Source organism: Stegodyphus dumicola, chromosome 5, assembly GCF_044657685.1.
Source record: "Stegodyphus dumicola isolate Sdum_Otavi_A_Nest chromosome 5, ASM4465768v1".
In the NCBI taxonomy this organism is placed as follows: domain Eukaryota; kingdom Metazoa; phylum Arthropoda; class Arachnida; order Araneae; family Eresidae; genus Stegodyphus; species Stegodyphus dumicola.
In genome coordinates this window covers 161,587,195-161,607,605 of record NC_140772.1, presented here as the reverse complement: position 1 = coordinate 161,607,605, position 20,411 = coordinate 161,587,195, and the positions used below count along the sequence as shown (strand labels likewise).

Here is a 20,411-nt window from a genome sequence, read left to right as displayed (position 1 = left end):
TGTAAACCAAAACATTCATTTTACTGTAAAAGTAGCACCATTTAAATTCCCTCTTTTCAACATTCCTTACTCGTGAACTCAAGTTCACAAAAACCAAATCTGTAATAAATCAATATTACTAAATAAATCACAAAACTTTAAATACTATTTAAATAAAATTTAACTGCAAGTAACAAATCAAGCACTATTTAAACATGTTAACAGCAACTTAGAGAATTAATTACTAAATGTGAAATAAGAATCCACTATACTGAAATCAAAATTCTCAATAATTAGACAAATCCCAAAAAAGATTTCCTTTGCGCAGTCGTGCCCTGAAACCACCAATTTCCGAATTTTTTCCCCCCTTTCCAAAAATGTTGAGTGAAAACCGATTGATTACTTATCCTTTAACTCTAAATAACACAAAATGACTGTAGAACCATACATTTTTTAGGTCTCAGTAATTCAAATCAAATGGCTTTTAAAATTCATTTTCAATGAGGCAAAATAACTTCCTTTTATTAATATAAACAACTTTAAATTTCAAAAGTAATTCATCGCGCATCATATTTCTATCATAAACAATAAAAATATAGCAATAATTAAACTGCATATATAAAGAAGCTGTGTATATTTATGGCATTTGCTTTGTGGTTTCAGAGCACAACCACTGCTCTTCCCAATGCCATTCGCTGCTTTCCAATAGGAATGTTTATTTTTACCCGGCTATAGATAAGGGGCTTTGAAACCACAGAGTTATTTTATTACTAAACAATACATACACCTGCCCAGTGAAAATGTCTTTTATTTCCAGACATTTTTCTCTGAGCTCAACACACATACTGTAATTTTATAAATTATTTTGTGTGGTTTAAATATAAAGTAAATATACTTTGCTATAATTAAAAATAGAAATTGCATAAAAGCTTTACTAAATTTAAAATAATTTATAAATATTTTGGGATGAAATACAAATGGGAAACTATTAGAAAACGGTATTTTAGACTTATTTATTTCCTAACATAAACACAAAATGACTATAGGACAACCTCCAGGGAGATGACCAGCTGCACAGGTCGGGTAATGGTATGTCCATTGGTGCACAGAACACAAGTATGGACTCCTCAACAGGGAACTTTTTCCAGGTGTGGCGAGGTCTAACATCTTTTTGTAGTAGGACAATGTCTCCTTTCCGTATTTTATTTGTTTCAGATGGATTGCGCACTTAATGAAATGTACGCTAGTCCATCAAATATTCCTTTTGCCATCTTTTCCAAAAGGAGTCCATCAAATGTTGATGATTCTTCCACTTACGATTTAAATTTGTTTCAGGATTTGTGGGGCTTGAAGTAATAGTAGTTAATTTCTTTCCTATGAGGAAGTGCGAGGGTGCTAAAGCTTCCTCAGAGTCATCTTTTATTCATTATTCGTGGACAATGGGTCTACTGTTAAGAGCGGCTTCAATATCACATAATACAGTGATCAAACTAGTGTCATCCAAAAGAGCCTTACCTAATGTTTTCCGAAGGCATCGCTTAATTGAGCCTATCATTCTTTCCCACCAAGCCGCTCGGGGGGCGATGAATTTCCATTTGATGATGGGGAGGGCATAAAACTGTTGTGCCTTGGCAGAGGATATAGTATCCCACAATAATTTCAGCTCTTTCTCCGCAGCGCAGAAAGATGTGGCATTATCAGCGTACACGGTATGAGGAAGTGAATGCCTAGAGACAAAACATTGTAATGCAAGTAGGAAGACATGAGTACGCAGATCGGAAACTAATTCTAAGTAGATAGCTCGAGTTGTAGCACATGTGAAGATGACAATGTAAGCTTTTGTAACAGAGTTATTATTTTTTACGTAGAGTGGTCCAGCAAAATCAATTCCGGTAGTTTCGAAAGGAGATGACTTTTGAATTCGCTCAGCTGGTAATGGAGCTTCTATCTGTTCACTTCTCTTTTGTTTCAGTACTTTACATGGAAGGCTTTATCTCCTTTTTAATGGCTTGTCTTGCTCTTAATATCCAATATTCTGAACGAAGCTGAGAAAGTACAATCCGAACACCGAGATGATGCAATAGTAAATGTGTTTGGTGTATGAGTAGGCTTGTAAAATGATGAGAACCTTCCAATAATATGGGATGTGTTTCAGCATGAGATAAATCAGAAAATTGTAGTCGACCACCAAGAAGTATAATATTGTTCTTGAAAAAAGGGTTAAATTGTTTTATCCTTGATTTCTTAGGGAGTGATTTTCCTGTCAACAGAGCTTCACATTCTGAAAGAAAGGATTCTTTCTGAACGGTCTGTATCCAATAAATACCAGCTTGATTCAGTTCTGTGGCATGTAACTCGCCCACTAACTTTTCTTGTTTCCTACAGTTGTGAATAAAGCGAAGAATTCAAGATGTTACACGTAACAATCGAACATAAGAACTGTAGTTTCCAGCCTTTATGATTGCTTGAGTAGATATGATGTAAAGGGTCTGAACTTTTTCTTTCTTATGTTATAACTGTAACCTTTAGAAATAGTATCAGAATGAGGCCAATATTCTAGAGATTTGGCTAACCATGGAGGGCCATTCCACCAAATTTCCAGGTTTTTTAGTGTTGATGGTGAAACACCTCGAGAAAGTTTGTCAGCAGGATTGTCTTTGCCAGGGCAATGTCTCCATTGTGAAGGATTGGTATAGGAAATTATTTCTGTTACTCTGTTGCTAACAAAAGCTTTCCATTTTTTGGGGTCACTGCATATTCACCCTAAGACAACTTGAGTATCACTCCACAATGTTGCCCATCAGGGCCGTCAAGAGCTCCAAACCAGGTAAGGTAACTTTCTTTATTGGAGCTAGTTTGTTGCGACTACACACTAAATTCACATTCGATTGGTCACCTTTAAAGGTAACAGTATACAGAACTGAACCATAGTCACGTTCAGACGCGTCACAAAACGACATGAATAGCAAAAGGAACATGTGATGAAATGCCTATGCATTGAGGAATTTGAAGGGAGCAAATGTCATCAAGTTCTTTCACAGCTGCATACCATACAGTTGATAAATTAGCAGGTAGTAATTCATCCCACTTGATTCCAAGAATCCATGTATCTTAGAATAAGATTTTCCCAAGAATAGTAAATGGGCAAAAAGGCCTAAGGGATCATAAAAACTAGCAATGCAGTTGAGTAACCATCTCTTTGTAAGTGAATGTCTGTAGAAACACAGAGGGAAGTCTTGAATGCATGTTTCAAATCAGAAGTTGTATTCCAGCCAATATTTAAGACAGTTGTTTACATTTTGTGAGATTCTTCATGTGTTTGTAGTACCGTAATTTCAGGCGTATAGTCCACAGACACGATTTTACGTAAAAAAAATTTCAAAAATCGTCAGATAGTCCGCGGACTATACGTCCGAAATTACGTTTTTTTTAATACTGCAATATTAATGTATTTTAGAAACAAAGAACTAAGTATAAATAGAAAAAAAGTACTTACTAATATACCTTCAGAAATAAAACGCTAAATACAAATAAAAAACAGTGCTTACTAATTTATCATATATTAATTAATCACACATTCTACTACATTCACGAAAACCTTCAAAGTCCGATTCATCGGTATCAGAATTAAACAGTTCTAACATATTTTCAGGAAGAGTGTCCGAAAGTTCATTTTTAACATCACTATCTTCACTGTCAGTGATTTCCTCGCTTTCACTAACAATCCTGGCTTTTATAAATCCCGATCAGATGGTTGACACTTTAACACTTTTCCAGGATTTATCGACCCATTCAGCAACTTCAGTGAATGAAGCGCGTCTCATATTTCCTCCTTTTGTGAAAGTATGGAAACCTTCCGACATCCAGATCTCCCAGCAAGCATGTACGTGGGACTTGAAACTTTTGTTCACGCTAATATCCAGAGGTTGCAGGATTTTTGTTAAACCTCCTGGAATAACGCTAAGTTCAGCACCGATTTTTTTTTTTTTTTTTTTTTTTTTTTTAGCTTCTGCCTTTACACTGTCTTTTATGTGTGCTCTCATGGAATCCATAATTAGTACCCCTTTGGAATTGAAGAAGGCACCTTCTCTCTTCTTCCTAACTTCTTGAAACCAATCGAGCATAATGTCCTCGTTGCACCAACCCTTTTCATTGCAGCGTATTACAACACTTTGAGGAAAATTTTCCTTGGGAATTGTTTTTCTCTTAAAGATTAAGAGCGGCTTCAACTTTGTGCCGCCAGCACAGCAGGTGAGCATCACTGTGAATTGGGTCTTTTCTTAACCAGTTGTTGTTATTGATATTGTTTTCACTCCACAAGTATCGACCGTGCGATTCGGTGGGCAATCAAATGTTAATGGGACTTCATCCATATTTATAACATTTTTTAGGAAATACTTCCCTTCTGCAATAACTTTCCTTGTAAACTGAAGGAAAGAAGCTTTTTTTTCATCTACGTCGTCCGGAACAGCCTGCCACATTGTCGTTCTGCTGCGAACACTCAAGTTTTTATGACGCATGAAGCGGTAAACCCAATTTATTCCTCCCTTGAAATCCGTTATCTGCATCTCTTCTGCCATGGACTTCGCTCGGAGACGGATTTTAACTGTTGAAATGGAGCATCCAGCATTTCTTTGGTCGAGAACCCATCTCAGTAAATTTTCCTCTAAAGCTGTCCATTTTACATTTTCCTGCCGATTGGATCGTTTTCTTCCCATGCTTTTTAACACAACCTTTTGTTTGCACCAATTTCTCACCGCTTTCTCGTCCACTTCAAAATAACGGCCCGCTTCTCTATTTCCATCTTTTTCAGCTTTCTCAACTACCTTGAGTTTAAATTCAGCAGTAAAACTCCAGCGATGTTTCATCAACATTATCGAAGATGAAAGACAAAATACGAAAACAAAATACTGTGCAACGTGCTATCCTCGTGATAAGTGGTAATGAAATGTGACCTTCGACCCCACTCACTCGGTATTGCCAAACCCCGCTATAAGTAAACGGATCACGTTTTTTTTTCGTACTCCAGGTACTTGCTACTAAGGCTCCTAAAAACTGAGCTCACACATCAACTACTTTTCCCCCTCCCGGTAGTTGCGCTAAAGCAGTGCGAAGGATACTGGGATACAAGACTCTGGTTGCGCTAAGTAAGTGCTCATATCCCGGCATCGCTTGATGTGCCAGCCTGGATTTTAGGAGCTCTACTTGCTACTACTCATTCATTCTGCCCTATGCTCTATGGTTTACTATCGATACGATACATACAAATATTTTTTTGGAATCTCGCACCTTTTTTATATTTGATCATCGGCAGTTCACAACAGCGTGTTTTTTAAATTTCAACGATTTTAACCGTGAACAACCAGTGTATTATCCTCACTGGCAGATAGTCTGCAGCTTCAAAAATTCGCATTTTAAACACAGACAGTCCGCGGACTATACGCGCAAAATTACGGTACATCTTTGAGTTTCAAAGAGTTTGTAGCCCATTTTTCCATAGGCAATTTCATTAGAGCCATTAAATTCTTGATCTCATGATATAGAATTATAATGCATGATTCAGTTTCCATACTAGCAAGAAAGTCATCCATATAGAGATGTTTATCTATCATTGGTGCAGCAATTGGAAATTCTGAGATATGTTTTGCAGCCAATTCTCGTGTCGCAGCACAGAGTAAAAATGGACTGCAAGTAAGCCCAAATGGTAAACAAGTAAATCTGTAAACAGTTATTTCATCTGTAAAAGTAGTAGGTTGAGATGAAGCAGATTTTAATTCGTACCAGAAAAATTTTGTGACATCTCTATCTTCTTTATGTAGTGACAACTGTAAAAAAGCTTGCTTACCATCACATGTAACAGCGAATTCATGCAATCGGAATCTTAGTAGACAACCAATAGATTCAGGAAGAAGATTCGGGTCAGCTTCCAAAATAAATCATTCCTGGAGCATGCGAGGAAGCGTCAAACACAATTCTCCACTTCGTTTCAGATTGCGTTTTCTTCGTACAGCATGATGAGGAAGGTAATATACTGGCTTCTCATTGGATTCATCTATGGAACAAACTTCAACATGCTTTTGTTCAATGTAATTCAGCATGCATTTGTCATATTGTGTCTTTAACATATCACTAGATGCAAGTCTTTTTTGAAGAGAATGAAATCTGTTTTCTGCTATAATTTTGTTTGTAGGCAAAGGTGTCACCAATGGTTTTCTAGGCAGAGACACAATTCTTCGATTGTCTTCAGTGTTTTAAGTTTTGTGAAATTCTGATAAAATTTCTTCATCTCGAAAAGTCATTCTTCGTTTCTGCGCATCTTGTATCCCTATGGAGTCTAATTCTCAGAAGCGACGTACCTGATCATTTAAACAATCAGTTTTAACTTGCACACAAACTTGATGGACAGAAGTCTTCTCAGCGATTGTAGTATGCGTTCTTGTTCCACTAAGAACCCATCCAAACACTGAAGATACCATAACAATAGATTCTGAAAGCTTGATTGGGGCCTTTGTGGAAACAATTTGCCAATAATAATCCCCACCAATAAGTATTTCTACGGGCAGTGAAGCGTCATCCGGAGGATCAGCAGTTCTCAATCATTTCTTCTGAGCAAAGTGAACTATTTCTGGTGGAGCAGTAGGATGTGTAGTACAGGAATTGGAGTCTTCAAATGCGGAGATCAAAAATGCTTGGTTGCTCCACAAACTTGACAGTGACAGTTGAACACATCTACATTGTTCTTGTGAAGTAAAAGATTCAAATGCTTGAAATGAAAGTGAGGCAGAACTGATAACTTTATGCTTAAGGTTTTCGATAAGGTTTGTGTGAACAAAACTTGGCTACCACCATCTAAAATGCAGCGTGTTAATTTAGTAACGCCTGTGGGGCCAGTAACATACACATGAGCAGTTTGCAAATGTGTGAAAATTGTTTTAGGAAAGGTTATGTGATTTACAGCACTGTTAGGTATCAACAGTTGATTGTTTTCAACAGGAGGACAAATAGAAACATGATGCTTTTTGTTGCATTTAGTGCACAGTGCAGTATTTTTTCTTGGGCAGTTTGAAACTCTATGACCACGGTTAGTACACAGAAAGCAGCAATTTGAAGTTTTAAGTTTCTGAACACGAGTATCATAGTCTGTAATAGTTTCACAATATTGAGGCCAATGTCCTGTAGTATCACAAAATGAACAAAATGGTGAAATTTTCTTACGTTTGTTTACTGTTTTGGAATTGATATTAAAATTTTCTACAGTGCACTTTACGGTGTGATCAGAAAAAGACATACCTTTAACTCTTTGTGCTGCAACTACACCTTCCACTTCTTCTGCCAAGAACTGCATCAATCTAGTAATATTACCTTTGTTTAGTTTTTCATGCTTGGCATAGATAATCCAGCGGCAACAAATATCATTGAGGAATGCATGAATAATTTTCGGCACTAGGATTTTACCATATGCTTCAATATTTTCACCCAGAGCAGTTAAAGGTTGAATTCTTCTGTTACATTCTATGTAAAGATCATTTAGATGCGTAGGAGATGGGTCTTGAATAACATTTAAATGTTCTAAGTAATCTAAGTGTGATTGGATAATTCGATCTTTATTTCTGTATCTTTCTTCTGACAATTTTTTTGTTGTTTCATAGGTGTCTCCTATTACACTAATTCCATCAACAAGGCATTTAGCTTCACTATCTAAATATCCTCTGGGGAAAACATGTTTATCAATAACAGAAAGATGTGGATTGGCATCTATAGAAGATTTAAACTGTTCCCAAAAACATTGCCACTGTTCAATTTCTCCTGTAAATGATTGTAGTTTAATTGTTGGCAATTTAAGTGTATATGGTCAAGTCATAGACACTGTAGTAGGAGGGTCGCCAAATGTCATCGCTAAATTATTGATATCCATATTCGAAGCAGTAACATTATTTGCAGTTGGCGATAATTTTGAATTGAATAATTTTTCGTGCTTTGAAAATCGCGGATTCACCAGTATCTATGTAGTTTTCACACTGCAAATTATCACTTTCATATTCATCGTTAGAAAGGAAGTTGTGAATTTCATTATCTATTAGTTTCATATCATTTAAAGCAGTTGTTAAGTGATTACAAATATATTCAACTTTCTCAATTGAGAAATCATAGTTCAAAGTATCAATTTCAGTAGAAAAGTGAGAAACATTACTTCGCACGGCTTTTCGCTTTCGTTTCAGTTGTGTCATTTTGTCTACAGCTTCACCAGTTGGCGCCATTGTCCGAGTAGTAGAAAAGAACAAAAAGAAAACTAAGTTTTAATGTCGGAAGTAAAATAATTCAGCAAGAATAATCCAACAGTAGGAAGTATAAGTTTAAGGTCCTGTTTCGTAAATGGTTTTCTCGGCACCAGATATTAGGAGATAGTACTTTATACTTATTTATTTCCTAACATAAACATGAAGTTTAGAACAAGCAAAAGACATTTATAAATACAAAAACGTAAGTGATGCCATTCACAAAAAGGGTAATGTTATTTTTAATAGTTCGCTGGCTTTGCCACAACAGAAACAAAAGATCCGTACCAAAGCCAAAAAGACAGAGCCCCCCCCCCCCCATTAACATGAAAGACCACAAATTCCATGTGCCAGATGAAAAGAAACTAAAGAACACTGGACATATGACAGTAAAATGCAAATCTCGGCGGTGTACATTTTTGTAGCGCAAGGAGACACCTCACAGAACAAGATACATGTGTGAAAAGTGCAATGTGGGTCTATGCACATACCAAAAAGACAAAACATGCGTTGAAGTGTCGGGAAAAAATGAAGTATGAATTATATAGTATGAAGAAAACTATTTTTAAAAAAAATTAACAAAGCACCTTTTATTTAAACTATACAGTTTGAATGAGTAAACAATTTAGAAACCATGCAACTTACACAATTAAAATAAAATTCGAAAAAGAAAAAAATGATTTAAAATAATAACAATTATAATTAAAAATATAATATAAAGAAAAATATTTGAAAGAAAGACGAATGTCACTTTATTTCGCCTCACATGCACAATGTAAAAAGGGAAAGGGAACTAGGTTGCTATACATTAAGAAGTTCGCCAAGTGAACTATTCTTGGTGCAAACTAAAAAAAAAAAAAAAAAAAAAGGCTCACCAAGACAAATTTTTTAATTTCTCCATTAATTTTGCACCGATTTTTTTGCACATGATTTGAGTCATAGAATAGAAATACGTAAAAAAATTAGTATTTTATTTCAGAAAAAGTCTGATTTTGTGTCAAAATACCTATGTTAGAATCGTGCTATGCATAAATTGGTACTTTGCCGTTTTGCCGGCGCAAATCTCGCCAAGCAGACTTTGTTGGCGACAACATACAGTAGATACATAAAAAATGCTAACGAATGTTAGTTCTAAGAATTTTTTATTTTGAAGGCATAAACATTTTAATATGGTTTAAAATTTTGTAAAATGCCAATAAATAAAGACAATAAATTTATAAAAAGACATTAATCTAAGAATTTACTATGCTTTCATGGTTCAACATTCTGATTCGCCGGTTCATATCTCGTGACCCCAAGTGATCTCATCTCACGTAAACTAAACTATGCTACAAAAACATAATTCTCTCAGTAATTATCTACATCTCAGTAATTTCAAGTTAAATCTTAATTTGGAATACAAGTTTAAATGAAAGAATTATTTCAATTTGTATGAATAGCTTACTCAGAAATTATATAAAATCACAGTTCTTTACTTGCTAGTGCATTCTCATTAGAATTGATGAATTTAACCCTTAATTTTGCCTTTTCTAAATTTTTGTCTTCAGATGAGAGGTGTGATTGCATCCTAATTGACTTAATTACCACAAATGGTCTTAGGGTATAAAATTTAACTATATTTTGTAAAATTTCTATGTCATTGTATGCCAGTATTGAAACAAACAATCAATCTGATAAGAAATGGCTGCGATTTGTTTTGAAAATGAAGCGTAAAAGGTTACCAGCGAAGATATTCCGTTTGGCATAAGTTGTACCATTATTGGTGACTTTATCGTTTGCGCTGGTGGGGGAGTGGATAATAAAAATTTTTAAAAAAAAGATAGCTTACAGATTTTATATTATGTCAGAGGGGCTATTTTTATTTACACACATATACACATTTTGTGAGCGTTTGGTCTAAAACTGTTTAAAACCAGCATATCTGTACAATTTCCGATAAATATGATGTCTCGCATGCTGGAGGTGTTTCTTTTTTTTTTTTTTTTTTTTTTTTTTTTTTTTTGTGAAGTGTTGCAATTGCTTTGAAATTACTAAGTTTGTTAATCAAAAATTCGTTCAAGTTTTACAAAATATGAGAAAGACAATACTTCCAGTTGCTCACATTTGGGTGGGGGACTACGCTATTCAAAACTTGATGGCTCTAGGCACCACTGTTTTTCATAATGTGAAAAACATACATACATTCATGAAAACTTTTCAAATAATATTTGTTGGCAGCAATTTGAAAATTGAAATGGAGATTTTGTAGTGAACTGATGCAAAACGCCATTTTGAAACTAAAAGCTCTTCTCGGCTTTGGGCTATTGGGGGGGGGGGGGACACCACACTAACTAAATAAATAAAAATAAAAAATAACAACACAAATATAAAAAGCTTACCTGCAGATGCTTTCTGCATGCTCAGAGCTGCCTGCATTATTGTAACAGAATTTGATAACTTATTTTCACACTGAATTTCTGGTTTATTGATTTCATTCAGTTCACTTTCCTTTGGCTCCGTAATAGAAGTTCGAGATGTACGTGCCTTTGTTTTCTTTGTAGGTGTTTTTGTTGAAATAAACCTAGTCCTAGTAGAGCTTTTGTTGTTTTCTTTTACAGAATTAGAACTGCTAAAAAGTCTAGAACTTCTCCTCACATTACTCAAGGCAACTGGTGGGAGGCTATAAAATTGTACACAAAATAAAAAACTGACATTTCAAACAATCAATATTAAATATTTGACAACTGCACATTGAGTATTATATAATCTTAATTAAATGCATTTTACAGAACAAGATTTAGATACACGGGCGATGCCCTGATAAAAGGAATTTTCTTGTTTCGCTATGTAAAGATTTGAATATAATCATGACACAATGAGTAAACATATATTACATGTTTACACTTGTTAATAGTACAACTAGTTTCTCTTTCCATCAATCTTTTTAGCTGCAATCAATATGTAGCAGTAAGAGCCTGATAATAGCATCATACAACAAATTATCATTTTTTACAAATGAATATAACATTCTGTCTAAAATTTATTACAGACTTAAAAAACATGTCTAATTAGACACTCATCTCAGCAGTTCACTGGAGGAAGAATTTTTAGGAAGAAATTCAGGTCTAAAGAGCAAGTTCTTGACATTATTCAAATATAGCATGCAGTCAAAAGACTTTTATTCTTCTACAGTAAAGAGCTGGAACTAGTGTGTTATAGAGGTGAGCACACAGAAATATAGCATCATTTCCATGCAAACAATAAATTTTACCTGATAAATTCCTTTGGGGAAGAGATAATTACCAGAGTTTACATGAAATAAGACTAAAAAATTTTAATATAATTTACCAGAAGAGTTCACTATTTTTAAATTTAAATTAGGAAAAAAACATCAGAATGAGGCTAATTTTATACAAAAATTCCAATTATTTGAAGGGAAGCATATCCTTTGCTCTAAAACTATACAATTTCAAATTGCATTTAGCTTAATTTTAAAATTATTCATATATATTTAAAAGAAAAATTAAATTATAAATAATGAATATAATGAAAAATGAATAAAAGGGTTTTTATATACATATGTTGGTCAAATTCATCGAATATGAGTACAACTTTTCATCCTCTTACTAGTTATTGATTATTCAACTGCCCTCCATTAAAAAAAGATATATTAACATCTATCTTAGATAATAATAATAATAAAAAAACTGAATTAGTGAAGAACATCGATTATCTGAGCTAACGTGTACCAGGCTAACTCGGAGAACATGGATTAATACAAAAAAATTTTAATACTTTTAGTCTTATTGTACCAACTATAAGAAATTTACTAACATAATGAATTCATGCAGGTATATAGCAATATAAAACATATGTATGTTCAAATGTGTAGATATACACTCAGTACCTACTATAAACTGTACTGTATACCTACTATAAACTTGAAAACACACACCTGTAGTAGAAATGAGATGTTATATGTAAACATAACATACCACACATTAAAAAAAGAAAAAAATAATAATAACAGCCTTCTCTTTCGTTGTGCTGCCTTACATTTTCCCCACTGTAGATGTCGTAATATGGTCAGCTGGTGATGTGTTTGTCTTACAGCAGCACCTTTTCAATCCCCTTTCTGAGTGACTGATCTTGGTTTTAACAATTCTCATGTCTTCATCATAGAAACTTTCATTGTGCATGAATAAATTTACAATGGCCTCATATGACAGTTAAAAACTATTCATCATCTTGCATCCAATCATGCACATCTTTATTCATTATTGCCTCTGTAACTTGTAGCTGGTTTTAGATAGCCACTAATTCTTCATCATCTGCTCTTTTAGTTTGTGTCATTGTTGTTTGGCAAAATATTTTCCAAGCTTTTCAAATGGTAGATTGTTTCACATATTTCCAAGATTCTCCCAGCCAGTAATTTCAGATTAACCCGTTTTAGGATTTCAACAATTGTTTTGTTATTTGCTAGATCTTCCAACAATATCAAGAACCTAGTTTTGTTTTACGTTTTCTAAGATGCCTTGGCTAAACGCTGAATCAGGTATAATAGTGTCTATTTGGCATTTTGAAATTCACACCTGTTTTGTCACAGCTATAAATTTGCTGTCCTAGTTTGTGTACCTCAATATTATCCAATTTGTTAATAAAGTGACCTTTTCAATCCTGGCTCAAAATGTACAGCAGCATATTTAAAGAAATACTGAAGTTTTTAATAACACATTTGAAGAAATATATTTTTTAAAACTTGCAGCAATTTCAGTTCCAACATGCTTGCTTTTATAAGTCACTGCACCTGAGTTAGATGAAAAATATCTCCTGCAATGTTTAATTGTCATACACACTATAATTTTTTCCAACTATCATACCAACCTCTGCTAGCGGTGAATTCCTCTTTACATTAATGCTTACATTGTCTCGCCAAAGCTGGAAAAAGTTCAAAACCTTAGCTTGTCATACTGGACCAGATAGTGGACTTCAAGCCCATCTCATTTGCTGAAACAATAAAAACAATGCTTCTGACATCTGTTCATTATTGTTCTTTCACTTTTTTTTTTTTTTTTTTTTTTTTTTATTTGTGGCATTATCTCCATTCTTGTATGCAATCTGAGTCGCCCACTTTACCGTGACCTCCGTTTTCCTTCTCCAGTCAACACCTAAACCCCAAACCACCTCTTTTTAATCGTTTCACCATGATCTAGCCTATTAATAGCAGTAAGCTTTTCTTCTAGTGAAAAAACAACACCTGTTCAAGAAGCAGTCATCATAGCCCACCCCCCTGCCCCCGAAACGGCTAAAATTCTTCCCGCTGCTTTGTTGTTGCACAACTAGTTATGCACTTTGGCTCCGGTGCAGAAACTAAAAACCAATTGATTTTAAATTCAAAGCATGCAAGAAGCGAGGCTACTGAGCTCACACAAGGTAACGACGGGGTTCTTGAATTACCGCTACAACCCAAGTCAACAGATTGTTTACCTTTTGAGCAAGGCTATTTTATTCACACCTTTTTTATTTATTGATTGGGCTCAGATAACACGGAACCTTGGTTAATGAAAGCTCGGAAGAGTTCTACTATATATAAGTTTCATATAATTATTTTTGATTTAATTTGAGTTATGAGAAAAATTTAAGATTACAACACAAAAAGATATTTCTTGGCAGTTTAAAAGACAGGATAACCGACTGGATGATAGATAGTTACTAACATGAAAAATTTAAGCCAACTATAAATTTCGAAAAAATAGTTACTTTACCTAGCTTGAGGCGTCTGCGATAAGCCAGTATTACTATTGTTGTTGTTCCCAGACTGACTAAAAATTTGAAATTTTGGAGGATTTAAATCTTGGCTTCTTCTTGTCATAGGAGTCTAAATAAGTAAATACACACATATAAAAAAGGTTGACTAAATATCATGCTGTTATATGCATTTTTTCAGAACTGATGAAATATAGTGATGTGTTTCATGCTGTTATATGCATTTTTCAGAATTGATGAAGTTAGTGATGTGATTTAAAAATTACTTTTGGCTCAAAATGTACAGCAGCATATTTAAAGAAATACTGCAGTTTTTAGTAACACATTTGAAGAAATATATTTTTTAAAATTTGCAGCAATTTCAGTTCCAACATGCTTGCTTTTATAAGCTGATGAATACATTCAAAGATACAAATAATAATAAAGAGCTTATGTAAGCAATTAAAGTTTTAATTTCAAAATTTCAGTTTATAAAACTGATCTTAGTTCTAAACTTATTTCACAAAATATATTGTAAGCTGAAAACCAAAAAACTGATCAATTTAATATTAACATTTTGTGTGCCACAGAACAAATGCTTTACCATCTTACAGCTTTTTTTTTTTTTTTTTTTTTTTTTTTTTTTTTTTTTTTTTTAAATCACAGACTAAAATCTTCCACTAATAGTATTTTTTAAAGATTCTGTTGCATTTTTAGGATAACTTGACGAGAGTCAATTGCAATAACAATTAAAAAATTTAGAAACATTTTCTACTAATTCTCAGAATTAACTTTTGTTGAAAAAGCAATGTTATTTTATATTCAGAACCATTCAGAACCAAGAATGAATCACAGTTTGTGATTTTATAGACTCATTTTTTCTATAAAAGAATTACATAAAATTATAACCTGCATGAAAATGAAAAACTTACTTATGACAAAATATTTCTGGGCCATCTGGTTGCAAAGGGAAGATAGTCTTTTTATAAGAAACGTCATATTTATTTTACACATAAGGGAAAGCTAACTGAGCAGTTACACAACAAGCCTGTTCAACTACTAAGCATTAATCTGATACAAATTACTAGTTACTCCATGATCACTTGTGCAGGCCATTTTTTTTATTTCTTTTTTTAAACCTTTCAACATTTCTGAGGTGAATATAACGCAGATGCAAAGATTAACCTTTGGCTATCGTATATACAATTGTGTTTTTCAAATTCAAATCAGAATAGCTCAATATTTTATACTGAAACTGGAGTTTAATGGAGGACTTTCTGAGGGAAAGTGGTTCTAACACATGGTGAAAATAATGAAATGCTCAAGCAGAAAAGCATTTTTTGAAATTCAAACCCAGACCTAGTGATACTGAAAAATTCTTTTTACGTGGAAGGTAAAAATGAATACTTTCATAAATATGTAGCCAGGAATCAGCTTTCCTGGGCCGAAAAAATAATTTTGTATAAAAACTTCTGCAGGGACAAAAATCTGCCATTTTTTTATTACGAGTGGTAGCTATTTCAAAATAAAAAATAAATTATTTTTATTATCTTTACTGCATTGGTACTTCATACTAAATAAAAATTCACTTAATTTTGTTTTAGAAAGAACTTTACTTTAAAAGATAACAAAATTTAAAAAAATATATATATATATACTTCAGCAAAGTGATAAAAATTGTAGAAAATTAAAATACAAGAAAATGGAAATGAGAAATACAAAATATATACCTTTTTAATGGTCAATTTGTCACAAGATGGCGTATCGTTATCTTGACTTGTCACTGGCGTAGACAAAGGCAAGATTCCAAAGCTTGTGGAAGGAAGAATATTAAGGATATTAATAAAAATAGAAAATAATATCTTATCATTCATTTACCAATTAATAAAATATAAATATCAATAAAAGGTTTAACTTTTTAAACCCGGTGGTTCAGCAGTTGCACTGGGAAAATGACTTTCTTTAATGCCGGCTGTGGTACAAGTGTCATACCAGCAGTCCCCTCCCTATTTCAGAGTAATCGCCTATCTGTAGATCTCTGGGTGGTCCATTGTCGCTGCTCAGAATAGCCGCTGGCTACACATTGTTTCCCCTCTTCTTATCAGTTTAGCAACATTTTGGCAAAAACTGCAGGTTTGGTCTCGTGCCAATATACTTGAAAATCAAACAGAAGCTATCTCTTTCTCAAATGTTAAAGCACTGCCTCATAATTTTAGTACTTTTAGAACTTTTTTAGTACCGTAATTTTTGGAAGAAAGGCCGCATCAGCAGAAACGCCACACTTGAGAAAAATAGGAGGGGGGGAATTAAAATTGCACAGAAATGCCACAACAGATTAAATTGCACGTGTTATCATCAAGGGCTGTATAGATGCAAAATCTCAACCTAAGTCCTGATATATGACATATCAGTTAAGAAAAATGCATGAAATGAAACCATAACTCAAAAATAAATTAATAAGAAATGTTGAAATTATATTTAAGTTCACGTATATACTTATATTTATCCATTAAGAAGTCCATATTTGTAATACTCAGACTATATTATAAAAAATGTTGCAACAAAATATTAAATTTCGATGACAAAAGGAAATTTAAAATTTTACTTACAAAAGGAATTACAGCATACTACACATCATATGAAGCCATCAAAATCTGATTCTTCACTATCTGAATTAAAAAGATTTAGTAAATCCTGATCTAAGTCCAAGTCTTCCAGATCGTCACATTCATCCTCTTGGTTTACAGTCTCTTTATCTAAGGATATAATTTCAGCTTCTTTGAACATTGCTATTATTGACGATGTTTTTACTGATTTCCACGCACTTCCTACCCACTTTGCAACTTCTTCATAAGATGCTCTACGCATTTTACCACTTTTGGTATACGTATGCAATCCTTCACTCATCCAACACTCCCACCGCTTTCGGACTTCAGCTTTGAAGGATTTATTACCTGACAAATCTACTGGTTGTAAGATTTTTAACAAACCACCAGGAATTATTGCTATGGTCGTAGACAATTTTTGACATATGTTTTTCACTGACTCAAGTAAATGAGCATGCATGGAATCCATTATCAATAACCCTTTTGGTTGGAAAAAAGATCCCTTACGACACTGCCGAACTTTTTGTAGCCACTCATGCATGATTGTTTCGCATATCCAGCCGTTCTCGTTTGCAAAAATAATTACGTCATTAGGAAATTCTTCCTTCGGAATAGTCTTTCGTTTAAAAATGATCATCGGCTTTAGCTTGTCACCGTTTGCGGCACAAGCTAACACCCATGTAAATGACGTTCTTTCATGCCCTGTCGTAAGCACCGATACAGTATTTGCACCAGTTTCATCAACACTTCTGTTTGCAGGAGAGTCAAAAGCTAACAGCCTTTCATCCATATTTATTATCTGTGACCAAAATTTTTTTTGTCAATAATATATGTCACATATTTTAGAAAAGATGCCTTTTTATCCTGTCAGTCCATTGGTAATTGTTGCCCGACTGTTGTTCTAGTACGCACAGAAATATTTTTTCTTTTCATAAATCTGCAAGGCCCTCCTTTGAAATCATTTATGTTAATTTGTTTTGCTATAAATTTTGCTTGAATGAGAATGTTGATTTGAAAGGGGGAAGAATGTTATTGTTCTGAGATCCCGTTTAGGGTGAATAAGGCATGTAGGTCCATTCAAGGGAAAGAATGTAAACAAAATAATGTTCGCAAAAAGCAACTGAGTGGTCTTTTGTGTGGGAACAGCAACAGTCTATGTACAATGACAAGGCCATCCAAACTATGTACAATGACCATCATAGGAAATATTTTATTTTTAGTGCACCTAAACGCCGCATGGGTAGAAACGCTGCACCCGCTGAAAATTTAAGTTTTAAACAAGTAAACGTAGTGGCGTTTCTCCCGGAAATTAAGGTACTAACTTTTGCTACGAGGGTAAGTTGAAAAATAAGTTTCCCCTGTCGACTGTGGTCAGAGTTGTGTATGAAAGTCAAAAAATAGAATGAGACATTAAAGATATGACATACCTTTATTTTATTATTCTTGTACGAGTACGTTGAGACATTTGTCATATCGCTTGATAAGCTTCAAAAAGTCCTCCAAGAAAAATTCACGCTTTGCATATGGAAGAAGCGTTGAACGGCTATGGGCGAAAGGCGACACAGCAGGAAAACGCGCAAGTCACCGATACACCATTGGGTAGAGGTCGCTGCAAATCAAGCAGATGGCGCTGTTGCAGTGCCTGCACAAAGCAGAGACCAGCCTCTCATTTGAGCCACAGTAGGTATGGAGAGAAGGTGCGTTTTGAATTCATGGTCAAAGGAGGAAGTGAGAGCGGTTATCCACTATGAATGGGCACGTGGAGTATCAGGAACAGAAATTCATAACCGCCTCGTGGAAGTCTATGGGCCAGGTGTGATGTCGAAGCAAATGGTGCGGAGATGGTGTCGCACATTCAGTGATGGACGTCAGCAAGTAGAGGACATACCAAGAGCTGGACGGACGTGCACGGCCACTACAGATGCAAATGTCAGGAAGGTGGATGACATGATTAGAGCGAACCGGCGTATCACCATCGATGAAGTAGTGGAAGAACTTGGAATCTTGCATGAGCGAACTCAAAACATCCTCCACGACAATCTTCGATACAGAAAAGTGTCAGCACGATGGGTACCCCGACAATTGACCTCGCCACACAAGGAACAATGCACGGGGGTCAGCCTGGAACATCTCGTGCGTTACCATGAAGATGGCAATGACTTTCTGTTTCTGATTGTGATGGGAGATGAAACGTGAGTCCACCGCCAGCATCGAAGGCCGCATCTATGGAGTGGAAAGATCCGTCATCACCTGTCCGAAAGAAGTTCAAGACAACTCCCTCTGCAGATAAAGTGCTCCTCACAGTTTTCTGGGACGCCCAAGGAGTTTTGTTGCTGGACTTTTTGGAGGTTGGAATCATCAATGCTACGCGCTACTGTGACACCCTGTCGAAATTGAAAGAGGCGATTCGGAAAAAGCGGCCTGGCCTTCTCACATCTGGCGTTCTGCTGTTGGTGTGTGTGCGATAACATGGCAAAGCCTCGAGGGCTATCTGCCTAAGAGGAGGGATGCCTTCGTGGAGGACTTTCTAAGGGGAACTGGCTCGTATATACGCTACACATGTGGAAACGCCCATGCAGCCAGCCCGTTCGCGGGATTCGAACCTCGGACCGAACTTCCAGTGTTCAGCGATTTTACCGCTCGGCCGCTGGTGGGCCGTTCTGCTGTAGGATGACAATGTCAGACCACATTCGGCGACGGCAACGCAAAACCATATTGCAACTCTTGGTTGGGAGCGCCTACACCATCCGCCATACAGTCCTGATCTCGCACCAAGCGTCTTCCATCTGTTTCTGGCTTTGAAGAAAAATCTCGGGGGAAGGCACTTTGGAAGCAATACTGAAGTGAAACAAGCCGTTCAATGCTTCTTCCATATGCAAAGCCCTGATTTTTTCCTGGAGGGCTTTTTGAAGCTTATCAAGCGATATGACTAATGTCTCAATGTACTTGGTACCTATGTGGAAATCTTTAATGTCTCATTCTATTTTTTGACTTTCATACACAAATCTGACCACAGTCGACAGGGGAAACTTATTTTTCAACTTACCTACATATGATTAAAAAACTTCAGTGATTTTGTACGCTGTTTAATTTTGCACGCTTACCATATTTAATGCTTTTTAATCTTAGCAAATAAGATTAGATTAATATTTTAGATTTAATGGCCTTTTAGAAAACAGGTAAAACCGCTTTTATCGTTTAGTTCCTTTTTATATTTATGAATAATGTTATTTTGGCCCTTTTTTTGGAGTATATAAAACCCTTAAGAACTGTTATCTCTTTTGAAATGCTTCTATTATGTAGGCTATTTTGTCTGATCTATCAGGAGATAAATAAGAGACAATCGCATGCATAATAGTTTTTGTGATTTTCATTCATTGTAAATTAAATAAAACCAATTTATCTTTAGACCCTCTTTTATGATGATATCTTCCAAAAAGCATTTAAATATCATTAAAGCTCACGTAACTTCTAAATTGAATCAAAACATCAGTTACTTTGCATAAAATTTCGACCAGTTTTAATTGCTGAAATTCTAATACTCCTCAAGAGATAAAGAGAATTCAGGCAAGTTAATAAAAAAATTTAACTTTAAAAAATGAATGTTATTTTGTCTGTAATAAGATGTATGCCGACTTATTATTAAATGTATGAAAATTAGGATTAGATTATGGAAAAGCATGCGAACACTATCTGCTTAAGGGCGTGGATGCTTTTGTGTAAACCATTTCAAGAGAAAATAGCTTGCATTTACGTTCCTGATGGAAAATTCCACATGCAATCAACCCGTTCTCTGAGTTTGATTGGATTAATTTTGTTCGCTTAC

The 20,411-nt window shown here is 34.9% G+C and overlaps 1 protein-coding gene across 3 annotated transcripts in view; it reads right to left on the bottom strand.

The window, feature by feature from the left end:
- The window catches only part of Cdc27 (cell division cycle protein 27), a 179,120-nt gene that overhangs the window by 96,380 nt on the left and 62,329 nt on the right, over positions 1–20,411 (bottom strand). For all 3 annotated transcript variants that reach the window (XM_085817312.1, XM_085817313.1, XM_085817311.1), the window contains exons 8-10: positions 15,710–15,791; positions 14,000–14,112; positions 10,634–10,914 (exon numbers count right to left, since the gene is read on the bottom strand). In XM_085817312.1, coding sequence (XP_085673438.1) covers positions 10,634–10,914; positions 14,000–14,112; positions 15,710–15,791 — 476 coding nt within the window. The remainder of the gene's footprint in view (positions 1–10,633; positions 10,915–13,999; positions 14,113–15,709; positions 15,792–20,411) is intronic.